General features: G+C 44.3%; 1 protein-coding gene across 2 annotated transcripts in view; it reads right to left on the bottom strand.

Moving 5' to 3' along the window:
- Positions 1 to 1,704: 1,704 nt before the first annotated feature.
- Positions 1,705 to 17,781, bottom strand: part of LOC119394150 (protein canopy homolog 2) — a 28,452-nt gene continuing 12,375 nt past the window's right edge. Inside the window, exon 5 of one of the 2 annotated variants that reach the window (XM_037661411.2) lies at positions 1,705 to 2,164. In XM_037661411.2, the coding sequence (XP_037517339.1) occupies positions 2,130 to 2,164 (35 nt within the window). In that variant the 3' untranslated portion in view covers positions 1,705 to 2,129. Of the gene's footprint in view, positions 2,165 to 9,593; positions 9,715 to 17,781 lie in introns of those variants that run through there. The other variant, XM_037661412.2, reaches the window with a different exon arrangement.

Here is a 17,781-nt window from a genome sequence, read left to right as displayed (position 1 = left end):
AAGTGCACTTGCGAGGAACCCACTACGCTATAAATCATTGTAATTTTTGAGAGGTAGGGCAGCAAGCACTGTGCCATCTTTCGTCATTCTACGGAGAGCGTTGGTACCTGCTAAACGCATGTAAGGCATTAGCGCACTTTGTTGATGCTGTGCCTGATGACGATGAAGAATTATGGCAGAGTCCTTTGTAATGGGTTGGAAACATCAACAACCTACTCGTTGCGCGATTCGCATTGTGTGAGGCCTGGTTACAGAATTCGCGTTGTGCGACGCTTGGTGCTTATTTTACTCTTCTACGACGCTATATTGCATATGCTAATGTGGTTCCTTCCCGACATGAAGCCTGTATATGACATTTTTGCGAAGCAGTTTCAAGCACCGGTATGGCTCAGAGGTTGAATACTGGGCTCCCACGCAGAGGGCCCAGGTTCGAACCTCGTTCCATCCTGGAATTTTTTCTTTCTTTTTTTTCTTATTTCGAGCGATACTGGTTACGGACACCGGCGGCGGCGGCGGCGGCGGACAACTACGGCGCCAAAAACGGCCGGTGAAATGATCTCATAACAGCTTTCGCTGTAAAACAGGAAAAGAGCACACACACGTGTGTGTGTGCGCCTTTCCATCCCCGTCTTCTTGTGCTGTTTTTCTTTTCGTTACAATGCTTCACTCATAGGATGCATCTACAGACAGATGTGAAGGATTAGTTTGTGATGCCTCTGGCATCCAAGTTCAAAAGTGGTGCTTAAAATATATGGCCCTTTCAATAGTTTTTCCTTTTATAAGCACTCGATTTTGTATCAAGCTAGCCCTCAGTAGCATGGTTGTCCGCAACTAGTGGTAGGTATCTCTCTTCTTTCTCTTTTGGTCATTGCATGAAAATCTCTTGAATTCACCACAATTTAGAGACCTATAATACTGGGGCCTTATCCCTTTCAGACGCCACATATGAAGAACTATCCATAAATACGTCAAATCAGTACGTTATTTCAAGGCACTCGATATTCTACTGCCACAAAAATAATGTCATAATACGCTAACTTATGCCTGTTATAGCCATTAATTCTAATCAAACTGTAATTAAATATCTATCTATTCTGAAGTCATTCATGCTCTGTTTTTGCATAAATAGAATGAAATCTACGGCTAGAAATATGTGCAAATTTGTTTTCAGTTAGGTTTATTTTGAGCAAAGAAAAATTATACTTTTGACGTGGCACGCGGGAAGCGGAACATCAAACGACTCATCCAACATAGTAGTGCCTTCAGCAAAGTGACCATATGCAACAGTACTCTACAAAATGAAGTTAAATGAAGACGCATTTATTATGCAGGAGGCTCAATTCAGCCAAAGCTCAATGTATATTGCTCTTTCGTAACCCCTAGTCGACACAACTAGCAAAAACAAGAGGGTACACAATTGTGTGCATAGCATGTCAAAGGGTTATAGTTTAAACGGCTTTCTTTTTTTTTGGTACACAATAACAGCAGTTATACCACACCATTCAGTTATTTATTTCAGCACTTCAAATATCAGATTATCAAAACCAAGTAGTGGTGAATATTCAATTAATATTTCAGGTTTTGAACACTTGTAATATCTACTGTCAATAAAAAGCAATGTTTTGCTTTGAAGTACATAAACGCAGGAACTTTTATTTAGCTCAGTTCGACCACGTATAACGAGCAGTTGTAAGCAAATTCCACTTCTTTTTCTCAAGAGCATTTTTTATTGTATAGAGCAGTAACGCATATTTGAGCAAAGATACGCTTCAAAACTATCGTACGTTTGGAATATGGGTGAAATCTAAGAGAGTGAGTGCAACCCCACTGCCCTCCAAAAAAAAAAAAACAAAAAAAACGTTAAATGTGTTTTCTTTTTTTGTTTTTTGGGCCCTCAGCAGGACTGAATGGTTTAACCGTTAAGAACCATATAAGGCTGTCTCATAGTTGTCACAACATAACATCACACAAAGAAATGAATGCTGGCACATGGTGCCAAATAAATAGGAATGCAACGTCAGCACTGAAGACTTGGGTGTGCCTTTCGACAAAATTTTTTTGTTCTTGAAAAGTTCTACCATCACGTGGGCCTGCACACACGGTAGTGACAGTGAAGTGTAGAATGGCAGCTACAGCTCTTCCTTCGCCTTTTCTCCGCAGATTTCTGAAAAGAAAAAAAAAAGAGAGTCAGGCGCTACAAAGCACAACTTCAGTCTTTTAAAGGGGCCCTGCAGCACTTTCTTAACGTGGTAAGAAACTGCTGCCGATCGGTAGTCGAGACTCCTGTGAACATTTGAGCCAAATATTATAGCACTGCATGGGGCAAGGAATTGAAAATTATGTTTCAAAGACAGCAAGAAATCACTCACTCATCTCTTGGCAAGTTTCGTGACTTGCCCAACAATGTCATAGTCAAATGGACATGGCCAATGGCCGATTCAAGCATTTACGTGCTACGTGAGCACCGCAGCGGCCATGCACCCGCGCAGCACTCTCCAGTGCTAGAACTACTCCATGTACACTGGCATGTTCATGAAAGTGAGCAAACATGTTCAAAAAAAAAAGAAAAAGTGCTCAAGGGTCATGACACGTGCTGACACAGCTTCTTGCCCCTTCGCCGTTCCACCATGCTGGGGTGAACGGAGAGAGGAAAGTGCTTTACACGTGTGACAAATCGCTATAACTGCACCTACACTTTCCACATTCGAAAAACTTTTGTGGCAATCAATTCACGAGGCAATAAAATCTGACAGTGAGGTCATTCAATGACTACTTGGAAAAGTTTTGCAAGGCCCCTTTGATAATAAACTAATGAGGAACATGGAGGTTATGCCTTGTGTTGTACCTATCACAGTTAAACCTGAATATAACAAGTTACTTCACTCAAACAAATGCCATTAACTGATTACAGTGAGCTAAGTTACAAGGAGGTTATGCCTTGTGTTGTACCTATCACAGTTAAACCTGAATATAACAAGTTACTTCACTCAAACAAATGCCATTAACTGATTACAGTGAGCTAAGTTACAATTACAACTAACTGATCTGATACATTCGACCACTGGCACTAGCATAGAATTTATTGCCTTGGTCTACCTTTGTAGCTGCAGTGAAACACGGTTATGTTGAAATCTCCGATAAACATGCTTCGTTATGTTAGGGAGAGACATGGTGTTCTATGGTCACGAAATTATAAGTGAAATAATTTGTTATATTGAAAATATTGATAGTTAAGTTCATTATACTGAGGTCTGACAGTATTAGATGGCATGATCTGCAATTAATTGGCAGCAAGATGTCGATTTTTTCAGCTTGAGCGGCAACATGCATCTTAGGCTCCACACTATTTTTGCATGTCTTGGTCTCTGTTTTTTAGAGCGCTGGCCTTGAAAAGTCGCCAAGCCAAGTTTTTTGCTCACTAAGAACATAATCTCATCTTCTGGTACATGCCATTTTACGAATGCGCTCTAGCGCCGCCATCTTGGACTGATAACGCTGCAGTTTTGTATCCGTATCAAATAAACAAACAGTGCTGCGGTGACCTCGCACGCACGAAAACGCTTGGGCCGGTACATTCAACGTTTCATGACCATGATCGTTTCATTTACGACATAGAAAGTCGGCAAAAACATGGCTGATCCCTCCGTCATAGGAATCGGTATAACACGAAAGTGAAACGTGCCTTCACAGAAGTAGTGCTTATTGTATATATGAGAGCTTGTACAATGTCTATTCGTGTTTGGCAGCTATAGCACCGTTTGACGTGGATGCACCCATGTTGACAGCATGTCTCTATCGCGACGACTAACGCCCATGATCATGATTAAACCGCTGAGGTAGCTGACGGTGTGAACATATATTTGGACACAGCGAATCGTGAATCGCGCGTAAGGATGATATCAACAAGCTCATAATCAACATTGGTACCCGGTATGCACTTCTTCAAAGCGTCGTCAATTAAGGAGAGAAACGGCACGGTGTGCGCTTTCTAGTAATGGGTAGCCGACGCCTGTGCTCATGCATACATAACACACACTGCACTTCAGCAACGCGGGAGGTAGAGGTTCGTAGCCTGAGCCGCAAAGGCGTGCGTCCCGCTGGCCTCTGTCTCGCAGGCGCTGCTCTCGCTCCACCAAGGCACGACATTCGCCCGTCGAAATCGCGTCCTTTCTGCAATGCATATTGCAGCAGTTTTGTTAGTCGGTGCTCTCGCAATTGAAGCAGTCGGCGGCAGAGAAATCCCGTTCGTGCACGTGGAAGCTGCACTACTCCGATGAGCCGACGCACGCTAACACGAATCCAAATGCAAAGAACGTAACTGCGTCAAGGGTGCTTCGACGACGCCAGCGCGGCCAGTCTACCTTTCTGGTATCGATACGCTTTAACCATGACCTCCGATATCACGTGCAATCTCGGAGTAAGCGCTAGTAAGTGTCGATCGTGAAGCATTACTTCTTTTCACCTCTCACAGACGGCGGCACCGCCCCGCTCCGCCCGCCGCGAAAGAGAAGGTGTGAAAGATATAAGGCGCGTTCGCGCTGTGCCTAGCATTAGTCGGTAGAGCGTCGGGCGCTTGCCGTCGCGGCCGCAACGTCGTGGGTTCGATTCCCAGCGGGGTATCTTTTTCTTGGTTTTTTTCTTTCTCACCCGTTGGCGTCCATTTTATCAACGTCATATCCGTGACGGATGTACTTGGTGGACCCCGGCATAAAACACTTTCGTGTTTGGGCGTTACGAATACTCCATATTCGAATACGAATAGAATAACGCTTAGTAAAGCAATTAATGGGGCTGTCTGGTAGACATTCATGCGTGTTGCGCATATAAAAAACATGTCAATGGTTCCAATACAGGCGGGGCGTGTGGTACACTACGTTGTTGCTTGCTAGACACAGGTGGTCGAAGGAACCGTTATCAGCTGTGCAGCTGGATGACACAGTTTCTTAGGTGTGGGCTCGGCCGTATGACGACTGAATAGAACTCACCCGGACGACAGAACAGCAAACCAAAAGAAATTTCTGCGGACGTACACCGTGAGTTTTTTGCTTAAAAGTGACCGGGAGATCTAATTAAAAGATACCGAACAAAAATAGGAAAAAATGACGAAAAACATCAAAATTTTACTCGGAAGAGGCGTCTGTTCCGATAAACAGTTTATTTAAGGATTGTCAGTGCGCAGCGGCTGCACGCCAGCGCGAGCCGTCAATTCAAGGTCACCGCGACGGATGCAGGCTGAACGTTTTCCTGTCCCGATACTTCCCTTTCTTCACCTCTTTTTTACATCCCATTCTCTCCCTGCCACAAAGGCACCGAGACGTGCCCTACCCTTAGGGGCTTTACCCCACCCGGGAGCACTGTTCACTGCCGGTGACTTTCGTAGTGGTTCTAGTAATAGTAGTGGGAGCTGAGCGAATTCAGAGAGAGACGCGGGTGATAGCTAGCACAGTTGGCACGCCCCCTTCCGGTGACGTTAAACTTCACCTTCTCGCTACTAGACGCGGCAGTTTGTGAAAAACGCATTAAATTCATGATTTTCCGCTAGTTTCTGTCTGAAATGAAAGTTGTGTCTGCCGATTTTAGCACCCAATCTTTCAATGTGGGTGAAAATCTTGGTGATAAAAATTTTGTTCAGTATACCTTTAACAGGGCAATTTGCAAGGACATGATGCAGTGCGTAGAGTGTTATTGGGTATTCAAACATCCCTTCGGAACTCCATCAAGGCGTTAGCGATGGTGAGGTATCGTGCGAATTCTCAATGTGCTGAGATGAGTCGTTTGTGAGGGAGAAAGGTGCCACGACTCGAAGATACTGCGATCGGTTCTGATTGTACAATGCTTTTTTTTTTTTTGTTCTCTTCACCATCTCCTACAGACGCTTAGCTACGGGAGGTGAGAATGGCTGCAACTAAGGCTCCAGGAATAATGTATTTTTATCACTTCAACTTCACAGTAAAAAGGACATCACAATGGGGTCACGCAACTTGGAACTAAACTTAAAGGCTCGTTCACACCGGCGACTAGCAACGGTCGCGCGACTAAGTTAGTCGCAAAGCGACTGGTCGCAAACGGTCGCAAATGGCCGTTTTGGTCGCAAAGCGACTGCTTTGGCTCAGTCGCTCGCTGCTCGATTTTTCAGTCGCGCGACTGCAGTCGCAAACCTCTGAACCAATCAGATGCGCAGAAACAGGACGTCAGCCTATTTTGCGGGGCAACGGCAATGCAAGCTGTATACGAGCAGACGTGAATTCTATATGGCGACGGTTATAAGTCGCACGCAGGTGTGAACATCGGTCGCTTTGAGTCGCTTTTTGACTTCCAGTCGCAAACGGTCGCGCGACCATTGCTAGTCGCCGGTGTGAATGAGCCTTTTTGCCGGGTAGCGATTGCGCGCATGAAGCGGTCGACATAGGTTAAATGTAGGGAGCCCACATATGCAGCCCACTTGTAGGTTGCATGCGTCGCCATCTCATGGATGCCACTGTCACAGGATGCCTATGCAAACCTTGTCGAAACACTTGGATGGTGTAAAGAAAGGCTTATAATAAGATGCAGCATGATGTTCAATCTTTGTTTGCTAGCAGGCGACACATCCACTATCAGACCGCTTAAGCAATCTGGAAAAGTTTGCTGTGGTTAACATCTTCTAAGCCTCGCCCCCAAAATTAAATGGTGTAACATCGAAATGAATTTTGATACTGTAACACGAGAGCTATAATTAACGTGAAGGCGTCATTCACAATGCCTCATTCTCGCAGAGGATGGTTTACGGACGCCGCACAGACCCATTCCTGCTGACCATGGACAAGGAGAACAAGCTGGAATTACACCGCAATGTCAAGACGTCTCAAGCTTTCGAGAGGGTGGCCCGATACATGTTTCCCATCTTATTTGGGTTCTTCAACATTGTCTACTGGTCATTCTACGTCGAGAGGTCCTATTACCCCTAACGAGCTACTTTTCCGACCCAAGCAGAAATTTAGCCACAATCTCTGCTCTTCCAGGTGGTACGTTATCTTGAATGGCATGGCGAAAGCTGGCCTAGTCCCTGTCCAATAATGTTTTTTTTTTTTTTTCAGTAAAACAACATACGTATGAGAGGCAACGTCAGTCGTGCCAGCATCCATACATATTTTTGTTCACTGAGTATGGAGCTCACGTGGTCCTTGTTCCGAATAATAAGTATTCAAATCTCGAATGCTACGAGGTGGTTTTTTTTGACCATTTAAAAAGAGCCCACGAAATATGAAATAAAACCACGAGACTGTGCTCATGCGCTACCTTACTGCAATGCTATGAAACGTTTTTCGAGCGAAACAACCGGTGCGTGGGCAGTGGCGAAATGAGTGGCCAAAGCTTAGGCATTGGCTTCCCAGTGCATCGTCATTTTTGATGGCCACACACGGCAAGGAAGTGCTGTTTTCCTTGATAAGCGATAGGTCGACAAGCCATGCGCCGGCTGTTTTGATCAAAGCACAGTTGAGAGCACTGCAGTACAGTAGTGCATGAAGTTGTGAGGTGAAGCTGTTTGTCCGAAGGGCGCCCACATTTACTTCCTGCTAACTCCATGTTGTGCACTTAATTATGAGGCTTCGCTAAGGAGTTCACTCAAAGCTAATGCTTGTTGGGGGGTTAGTTGGTTTTGAAGCATTGTAAAGAAAAACAGGAAAAGGGCACACACACGTGTGTGTGTGCACCTTTCCATCCCAGTCTTCTTGTGCTGTTTTTCTTTTTGTTACAATGCTTCACTCATAGGATGCATCTACAGACAGATGTGAAGGATTTGTTTGTGATGCCTCTGGCATCCAAGTTCAAAAGTGGTGCTTAAAATATATGGCACTTTCAATAGTTTTTCCTTTTATAAGCACTCGATTTTGTATCAAGCTCGCCCTCAGTAGCATGGTTGTCAGCAACTAGTGGTAGGTATCTCTTTTCTTTCTCTTTTGGTCATTGCATGAAAATCTCTTGAATTCACCACAATTTAGAGACCTATAATACTGGGGCCTTATCCCTTTCAGACGCCACCTATGAAGAACTATCCATAAATACGTCAAATCAGTACGTTATTTCAAGGCACTCGATATTCTACTGGCACAAAAATAATGTCATAATACGCTAACTTATGCCTGTTATAGCCATTAATTCTAATCAAACTGTAATTAAATGTCTATCTATTCTGAATGAAGGAAAGCTATGATTTTTCAAGGGCTCGTTTATCTTTGTTAGACACAATATTAATGAGAACTAACAGACAATAACGCCAAGGAAAGTACAGGGGGTGTTATCTGTAGTATTTAGAATGTAAATGTGAAGAAAGTAAAGTGGACGAAAAGATGACTTGCCGCCGGCAGGGACCGAACCTGCGACCTTCGAATAACGCGTCCGATGCTCTACCACTGAGCTACGGCGGCGGTCATCCTCCCGTCCACTTTCTGGGGTATATACCCCAGAAAGTGGACGGGAGGATGACCGCCGCCGTAGCTCAGTGGTAGAGCATCGGACGCGTTATTCGAAGGTCGCAGGTTCGGTCCCTGCCGGCGGCAAGTCATCTTTTCGTCCACTTTACTTTCTTCACATTTACATTCTAAATACTACAGATAACACCCCCTGTACTTTCCTTGGCGTTATTGTCTGTTAGTTCTCATTATCTATTCTGAAGTCATTCATGCTCTGTTTTTGCATATATAGAATGAAATCTAAGGCAAGAAATATGTGCAAATTTGTTTTCGGTTAGGTTTATTTTCAGCAAAGAAAAATTATACTTTTGACGTCGCACACGGGAAGTGGAACATCGAACGACTCATCTAACATAGTAGTGCCTCCAGCAAAGTGACCATATGCAACAGTACTCTAAAGAATGAAGTTAAATGAAGACACATTTATTATGCAGGAGGCTCAATTCAGCCAAAGCTCAGTGTATATTGCTCTTTCGTAACTCCTAGTCGACCCAACTAGCAAAAACAAGAGGGTACACAATTGTGTGCGTAGCATGTCAAAGGGTTATAGTTTAAACGGCTTTCTTTTTTTGGTACATAATAACAGCAGTTATACCACACCATTCAGTTATTTATTTCAGCATTTCAAATATCAGATTATCAAAACCAAGTAGTGGTGAATATTCAATTAATATTTCAGGTTCTGAACACTTGTAATATCTACTGTCAATAAAAAAGCAATGTTTTGCTTCCAAGTACATAAACGCAGGAACTTTTATTTAGCTCAGTTCGACCACGTATAACGAGCAGTTGTAAGCAAATTCCACTTCTTTTTCTCAAGTGCATTTTTTATTGCATAGAGCAGTAACGCATATTTGAGCAAAGATACGCTTCAAAACTATCGTACGTTTGGAGTATGGGTGAAATCTAAGAGGGTGAGTGCAACCCCACCGCCCTCCAAAAAAAACAAAAATCGTTAAATGTGTTTTCTTTGTTTTTTGGGCCCTCAGCAGGACTGAATGGTTTAACCGTTAAGAACCATATAAGTCTGTTTCATAGTTGTCACAACATAACATCACACAAAAAAATGAATGCTGGCACATGGTGCCAAATAAATAGGAATGCAACATCAGCACTGCAGACTTGGGTGTGCCTTTCAACAAAATTTTTTTTTTGAAGTTCTTGAAAAGTTCTACCATCACGTGGGCCTGCACACATGGCAGTGACAGTGAAGTGTAGAATGGCAGCTACAGCTCTTCCTTCGCCTTTTCTCCGCAAATTTCTGAAAAGAAAAAAAAAAGAGAGTCAGGCGCTACAAAGCACAACTTCAGTCTTTTAAGGGGGCCCTGCAGCACTTTCTTAACGTGGTAAGAAACTGCTGCCGATCGGTAGTTGAGACTCCTGTGAACATTTGAGCCAAATATTATAGCACTGAATGAGGCAAGGAATTGAAAATTATGTTTCAAAGACAGCAAGAAATCACTCACTCATTTCTTGGCAAGTTTCGTGACTTGCCCAACAATGTCATGGTCAAGTGGACATGGCCAATGGCCGATTCAAGCATTTACGTGCTACGTGAGCACTGCAGCGGCCATGCACCCGCGCAGCACTCTCCAGTGCTAGAACTACTCCTTGTACACTGGCATGTTCATGAAAGTGAGCAAACATGTTCAAAAAAAAAGAAAAAGTGCTCAAGGGTCATGACATGTGCTGACACAGCTTCTTGCCCCTTCGCCATTCCACCATGCTGGGGTGAACGGAGAGAGGAAAGTGCTTTACACTTGTGACAAATCGCTACAACTGCACCTACACTTTACACATTCGAAAAACTTTTGTGGCAATCAATTCACGAGGCAATAAAATCTGACAGTGAGGTCATTCAATGACTACTTGGAAAAGTTTTGCAAGGCCCCTTTGATAATAAACTAATGAGGAACATGGAGGTTAAGCCTTGTGTTGTACCTATCACAGTTAAACCTGAATATAACAAGTTACTTCACTCAAACAAATGCCATTAACTGATTACAGTGAGCTAAGTTACAATTACAACTAACTGATTTGATACATTCGACCACTGGCACTAGCATAGAATTTATTGCCTTGGTCTACCTTTGTAGCTGCAGTGAAACACGGTTATGTTAATCTCCGATAAACATGCTTCGTTATGTTAGGGAGAGACATGGTGTTCTATGGTCATGAAATTATAAGCGAAATAATTTGTTATATTGAAAATATTGATAGTTAAGTTCATTATACTGAGGTCTGACAGTATTAGATGGCATGATTTGCAATTAATTGGCAGCAAGATGTCGATTTTTTCAGCTTGAGCGGCAACATGCATCTTAGGCTCCACACTATTTTTGCATGTCTTGGTCTCTGTTTTTTAGAGCGCTGGCCTTGAAAAGTCACCAAGCCAAGTTTTTTGCTCACTAAGAACGTAATCTCATCTTCTGGTATATGCCATTTTACGAACACGCTCTAGCGCCGCCATCTTGGACTGATAACGCTGCAGTTTTGTATCCGTATCAAATAAACAAACAGTGCTGCGGTGACCTCGCATGCACGAAAACGCTTGGGCCGGTACATTCAACGTTTCATGACCATGATCGTTTCATTTACGACATAGAAAGTCGGCAAAACAATCGCTTATCAGCCCAATATGGCGGCGCCCATGAAAATAAAATCGTGTATACAGCACTTAATCCACAATAAAGCAGCTTGACATCCCAAAAATTGAAGTACACAACAACCCAAACATTAATATTCTTGTCCATTCCTTCAAACGTTTCAACTGATTTTAATTAGTGGGTGATTTCTCATGTATGCGTACCACCAAAAGGCAACATGGTATTGAAAAAACTTGGAGGATGCTGGGCTTCACCTTCAAGAGTAGGACAAGATAGCGTAATTAGGCCCCGTTTGCATCGCCTTCTCAATTGTTGACCAGGCTTCGCTCCTCGGTGGGCTTGTCAACCACGCCATTAAAAAAGGAACGTCTGTATATGTGACTTTGAACATTTTAAGCCATCCTAGAATGCCTACTGCAAGTACAGTTACGAAGTCTCCACTACACCGTAATTCATCCTTCAGCAAATTTGTGAAGTACCTAGTAGATGTCCGTAAGGCAATACGTGCACCTATACTCCATCTCACCACTACAAAGGCTACAGGGTGTAAGCAAGCCACACGCTTGAGCAGCAAAACATAGTTCCAGATATAATTACCTGACAATTCACCAGGCTAAGACATGTGCGCTTGTTTAGCATGTGCTGTATCGTATCGAGACGTGGTATATTTATTCTTCATTGCATTTACGTCAGATTTTTTAAATTGTTGTATCAGTAACCACCGGTAACTGTGGTTACGAATCAACGTGGTGGCGCCCATGCAGGCGCGACCGTCCGCTTCGATCCGAGCTTGCGCTTGTTACTTGCCCACAGCGCTGACAGCAACAAATAAATGGTGAAATGAGCCATCGCTTTGTACCACCTCATTATGAGGACAAAGCATCAAGTACGTTTTGTATTTTTGGCGAGATCAGCTGTTTGTTTAGCCACGCCTGCTAAGCCTAAAGCGCCGAGAATTTGATAAGGGTTCATGAAAATAGCGCAATATAGACACGAATACATTGCTGCCGAAGTGTCAGGATATAAATCTAAAGCAACTATAAGCGTCAGTTTGGAACTTATGGGCCACACAGCACACGATGACAACGTGATAAATATGAAGCGGAGGACACCAGTGTCAACGGGCGCAGCCATGTACTGTTATTTTTTTTTCCGCCGCTGCCCTCTGCTTGCTTTACTCTCCCAACGCGTGCGCGCAGATGACAGGGGGACATTGAGCAGACGACGCGACGCGGATGAATATATGTGGAGGTGCTAATCGCCCTTCCTATTGGCTAAGGGGCCCTGTAGCCTTCATGGTGCTGAAGGGAACTTCTGAGATGGAGATAGGCAGCTGCACAGTTTGTTAATACTGTTGCTGATAATAATTATTAATGATGCCTGAGCCCAATGTAATGGTTGGGCCTTTAGACCACCCATTCGGTGCGAAATTAACATGGTGTGATGCCAGGTGCAGTTCTACACTTCAGCCACGCAAGATTACATGTGTCAACGTGACTTCTCAGACTATATAACGCGTGTATAGGGTTTTTCCCGAAACAGTTTCCAGCACTGACTTTGTGGGCTGACTCTGTGGAAGAACACCTGCTTGCCACACAGAAGGCCTGGGTTTGATTCCGGCTTGGACCCATGATTTTTATAATTTGCATCCATCGCTATTTTTGACTCACGGACATTGTTGATTCTTCGCTCACAACCAACGGCGCGCCGACACCTACACCAGAATTTCCGTGAAATGAGCTCTTTAAAAGAGCACTGACACAAAATTTCGAAGGCAAGATAACCCGTGCGATGGATTTGTGTGGACACACACGTATAATCTACGAAATATCAACGGATAATATAGCCTAGAAACATATTTAAAATCATGTTTAAAGTTCGCGTCACGTCACTCCACGCGAAACGCGCCTTTGGTGTCCTTGTAAACAACCAACCACCACCTGCGTCACGAGTTTGTGTTGGCTGCCGCGATTGTTGTGGGCGCTCTCTCCAACTGTCTCCTAGCAGACCTTTTCAACGGAAGAGGAGACTTGCATGGGAGTACAAAGACTAATGTCCTCACCTCGGCAGTGATTCTTGGGGGGGTCACGCATATTTAAAACGCCTCAGACGGCATTGTAGCAGCACTCAGGAAGCCTTCATTGAAAAGAGTTGTCAATGCGGTGCTCATGTGCACGCGGTTTTCTGTGCTCATGTAGCCAGCTATGTTTACATAGCCACCGCTCTGGTCCTGCCTCCCTCGTCGCTCTTTGAAACCGAAACTGCGACTGGGCGCTATAAAACTGTCTCCAAATAATTAACGGTCGCGCGCTTGAGCAAACGAGCTTTCCAACCGTGATAAGTGGGTCGTTAACTACTTATCGCAACAGAAAAATCGAATCTTCTTTGTTTTTGCACGACTTCACAAACAATTTTAGATGCAGCAGAATTTCAACTGCTCCGGAAACAATAGCAATATTCTCCAGGCGCCCGACTGAGTAGAACACGAAAGAAAAACACTGCTTTAACGCCAATTGTATTAAAACTGCAACAAGAATGAACAGGTTGCTTTTTCGTGGGCTCAAAATGGGTATTTATTTATTCACTAACTTTTTATCTATTAATTCAAAATACCTAACAGGTTTGAAGAACGGGTACAGGGTAACATTCAGTTAAGGTACATTTCAGAAATTGAAAAAAAAAAAGAGGTTGGACGCTCCTCACTAGTAAATGAGTAACTCAGTGTACATTGCACATACTATAATACAACCTGTTCTACAACAACACTAGAGGATATACATAGTGCCAACATTTCATTACAGATTACAGATGGCATATTGCCCCTCTGTGGTTTACGCGAAATTTTTATTAAGTTTCGCCATCCCAGAAAAATTTCCAATGGCACTATGTTCTTACACTAATCAAACCAGTGGTATGTAATCAGAGCATCCAGAGTGGATGAAATTGGGTGCTGTGAAAGGTTATGCCAATGCAGACATTTATTGGGAAAGGCCAGCAGTTCCACATTATGTGCATAAGTCGGCATGTGGCCTGAAAAAGATACAAACTGCTATGTCACTTAGGCTGCCCTTTCATGCTCAGATAAACTGTACAGTGTTTGCCAGCTAGTGCCACCGATATGCGGCCGCCATGGCTGGGAACTAATGTTATAATATTGCCTTTGATAAAGGCCGACTTCAGCAAGCGACGGAAGCTATCCAGCACTGTAGCCAGAAACAGAAGTGTTAGAGAGTCCCGTTCGGACTTTGCTAGGAACGGCAGCAATTTCTTTAATGGGCGGCACTTTTGATGATGTCATAGGTTAAGGAGCTAAGCTTTTTTTTTTGGTTTTGCACGACTTCACAAACAATTTTAGATGCAGCAGAATTTCAACTGCTCCGGAAACAATAGTGACATTCTCCAGGCGCCCGACTGAGTAGAACACGAAAGAAAACCACTGCTACCCTTGACACAGGTGCTTTATACACTACTGAATGGCTATTGTTTGAAAATATAATGGAAGGGTAAAGAAAAAAGATTTGCAATTTGGAATGTTGCCACCTGACAATGTGCTCTCGACAGCTACCAACGTAGAGAAAATTACGGCTGTCTTCATAAGGACACAGCTGTTCAATCACTTTGCAGAGAAACTTGGAATTGACTGTTCCTCCAATCATGAATACCTGAATTATATTTGAGGATGTGAAACAGGCGGTAGTGTAGTGTACTGAAAAAAAATATATACAGAGGATGCCTCGAACTTTCCAAGAATGTGAAGGCAAAAGCTAAGTTGGGCCCGTAGCAATGTGAAATGTGCAATGGAGTTCTCAAAATTCGACAGCAGCGCAATAACGCACAGCTTAACGAGCAGAAGCAGGGAAATTGGGCCCAGCACCGACTAGAAGTTAACGAGCACAACTCTCGCGTCTCCCTCCTGTTTAGAGCTTGCATGCTCAGCAGGGCTATTGCAGCAGGACCGGTGTGGAGCATGCATGTCACCGTTCTTCACGTCCCTACTGCGCTGCTGCTCTCGCAAACAGTGCAGTGATGAAGCGAACAAAGTAGATGCCCAGCTGGCACGCTCATGTGCCCTTTTTCATGTTTTTACTTGCGCTATGCCACAAGGACAAAGTGAACGAAGTACACATGTAGCTGGCGCTTACCTTTTTTGAACCATATTTTCTGAACCACACTTTCAAAACAAACATTTAAGGCTTTCGCTCTGAGGACTATAGCGAGGTCCTGCACTTGTGCGCACCCGAGAAAGCAGGAAATCAGGTAAGGTGTTTTCACTCAGCTTTTGGTAAGAAACTAGAACCAAACACGAACATCCATCCACTCTTGGAACAGCTTCCCAAGCTAAGAGAGGTTTGCTGTGTCAGACAAGGGAAACGCGACAGAAAAGAGTATATTACTAACTGTAAGAACAGTGCAACAGACAAGGACTAGTGAAGAACACACACACAGCGCTGTGTGTGTGTTCTTTGCTAGTCCTTGTCTGTTGCGCTGTCCTTACATTTAATATGTCCTACCAACATGCTCAAGTTTTCACCCATCATAGGAAAAGAGCAAGGTGGATACTGCGGTGTAGCTAAGCAAGCTATATGTCATTACAGCATTGAAACATTAAATGACTTCTAATTTTGTAACTTCAAAACTTTCTTTCAAAATGCTCTTTTTCATTACAAAAAACGCTGGTTCATCATACAAAAATTGGCGAAGCTTGCACTAAGCCGCACAAGGCTTGAAACAGCGAAGCTGGACGATTCTGAAGACTAATCTAGTTGCTTCTAGATTCTTTCTGTGCCTTAGCAAGGTGATGCAGGTTGTTTCTAGATTGCTTCCAGGTCGTTGCTAGGCTTTAACTAGGTTGTTTCTGCTTGATTCTCAGCGCAGAGAGGTTCGACTTAAACCACAGACAGTGTTAGATACGCACTGCACACCATTTCAGCATCCAGCTTTTCAGCGGATAAGTGCGGCATTCCCTCAGAGGCATGGAAGTGCGAGTCATCCTGTGAGCGACGCCTTCGCGCAGGAGCCGAGGTGGTTCATGTTTTACGTTCACCGACCCGGGGACGATGGCCTCGCCATGACGCAACATGATGCAAGGAGGCATTGCATCTCCAGGCGCGTGCTTTCATAATAGATCAACTCTGCAGGGAGTGCAGTCCTCCGGCAACACGGCTCTGGGTCTCCCATTGGCCGAAAGTGACGCCACCTGTTTGGGACTGCCGATTGGACGAACATGACATTACTCGCCCAATTTCTTGATTGGCTGGAAGTGACCGTGTTGTAAAGCTTTAAAAGCACAACCATCGAAAGACGGGTCATCTTTTCCTGGCCATGGTCCGCAGCGTATGATATGCTGCCAGCCGAAACTATGCGTATCTGCAGTCTTTTCACCATATTCTCTTAATGCACCTATTGTAAGTAAAACCATGCTCTTCATCGTACGTCCGCATCATTCTCGGCCAACTCCCGCATCTCAGCGGCGAGATGCAATAATTGGTGGCCGCGGTAAGGATGGACCCTCGATCCAAGAAGTTCTCAGCGACAGGGAACAGACTCCGGGAGGACCGAGCGTCTGAGTACGGCGAGTGAGGAAGCCTTCAACCCACAGAGCCCTGAGCAAATGGGAAGAGAGACAGAGTGGAGTCTTCAACCCAGAAAGTTCTGAGCAACTGGGAGCAGGGGACGGATGAACCAGATGACATGGTGTTGCATCCATGGGTGAGTGCTTTCGTTTTGATTCACTAGACTTCAATACTCGTGTGTTAATTTTGATTGTTCTGGGAATCGGGTAATTTGTCGCAATTGAGTGTTTGCACAAATTTAAGTAAACAGTTCAAACCACCAGTCAGTGCAGCTGAACGGATCTGAGAAGGTTGACGAGGTCAGACCTGCTGTTGTTGTGCGATGAGCTGGGAGTTGATGTGGACAAGAATATGAAAAAACCAGCTATCCAAAAGGCAATTAAGGAAAGTGGAAATGAGGAGGAGAGTATCCGGATTGCGTGGGAGGTGTTGCAAGGTGCACAAAAGTGAGAGCTAAAGCGTGAAGAACGCCAGAGAGAACATGAGCGAGAACAGCAAAAGGTTGAACTAGAGCGGGAAGAACGCCTGAACACGAAAAAGAAATGGCTGAGATACAGGTTGAAATCCTAAAGTCGCGTGCAGCGGCGGGTATCGAAGGGGACAACTTTGTGAGACCAAGTGAGGTCAAGCCATGTCGGATGGACCAGTGGATTAAACCATACAAGATCGGAGAGGACATTGCGTTATTCTTGGTTCATTTCGAGCGAACTTGCGAGAGGTGCAAATTTTCTCCGAGCACTTCGTCGCAATGCTTAGTGACGTTGTTACCTTGTGAGGCAGCGAATGTAGTCGCAAGATTAAGTGTGAGTGGTGTGGAGGACAACAGCAAAAGGCTGAGCTAGAGCTGGAAGAACGCCTGAACACGAAAAAGAAATGGATGAGATACAGGTTGAAATCCTAAAGTCGCGTGCAGCGGCGGGTATCGAAGGGGACAACTTTGTGAGACCAAGTGAGGTCAAGCCATGTCGGATGGACCAGTGGATTAAACCATACAAGATCGGAGAGGACATTGCGTTATTCTTGGTTCATTTTGAGCGAACTTGCGAGAGGTGCAAATTTTCTCCGAGCACTTCGTCGCAACGCTTAGTGACGTTGTTACCTTGTGAGGCAGCGAATGTAGTTGCAAGTGTGAGTGGTGTGGAGGACTAC

This window comes from Rhipicephalus sanguineus, chromosome 5 (assembly GCF_013339695.2).
Source record: "Rhipicephalus sanguineus isolate Rsan-2018 chromosome 5, BIME_Rsan_1.4, whole genome shotgun sequence".
Taxonomy (NCBI): domain Eukaryota; kingdom Metazoa; phylum Arthropoda; class Arachnida; order Ixodida; family Ixodidae; genus Rhipicephalus; species Rhipicephalus sanguineus.
This window is presented reverse-complemented; position numbering and strand designations above follow the sequence as displayed.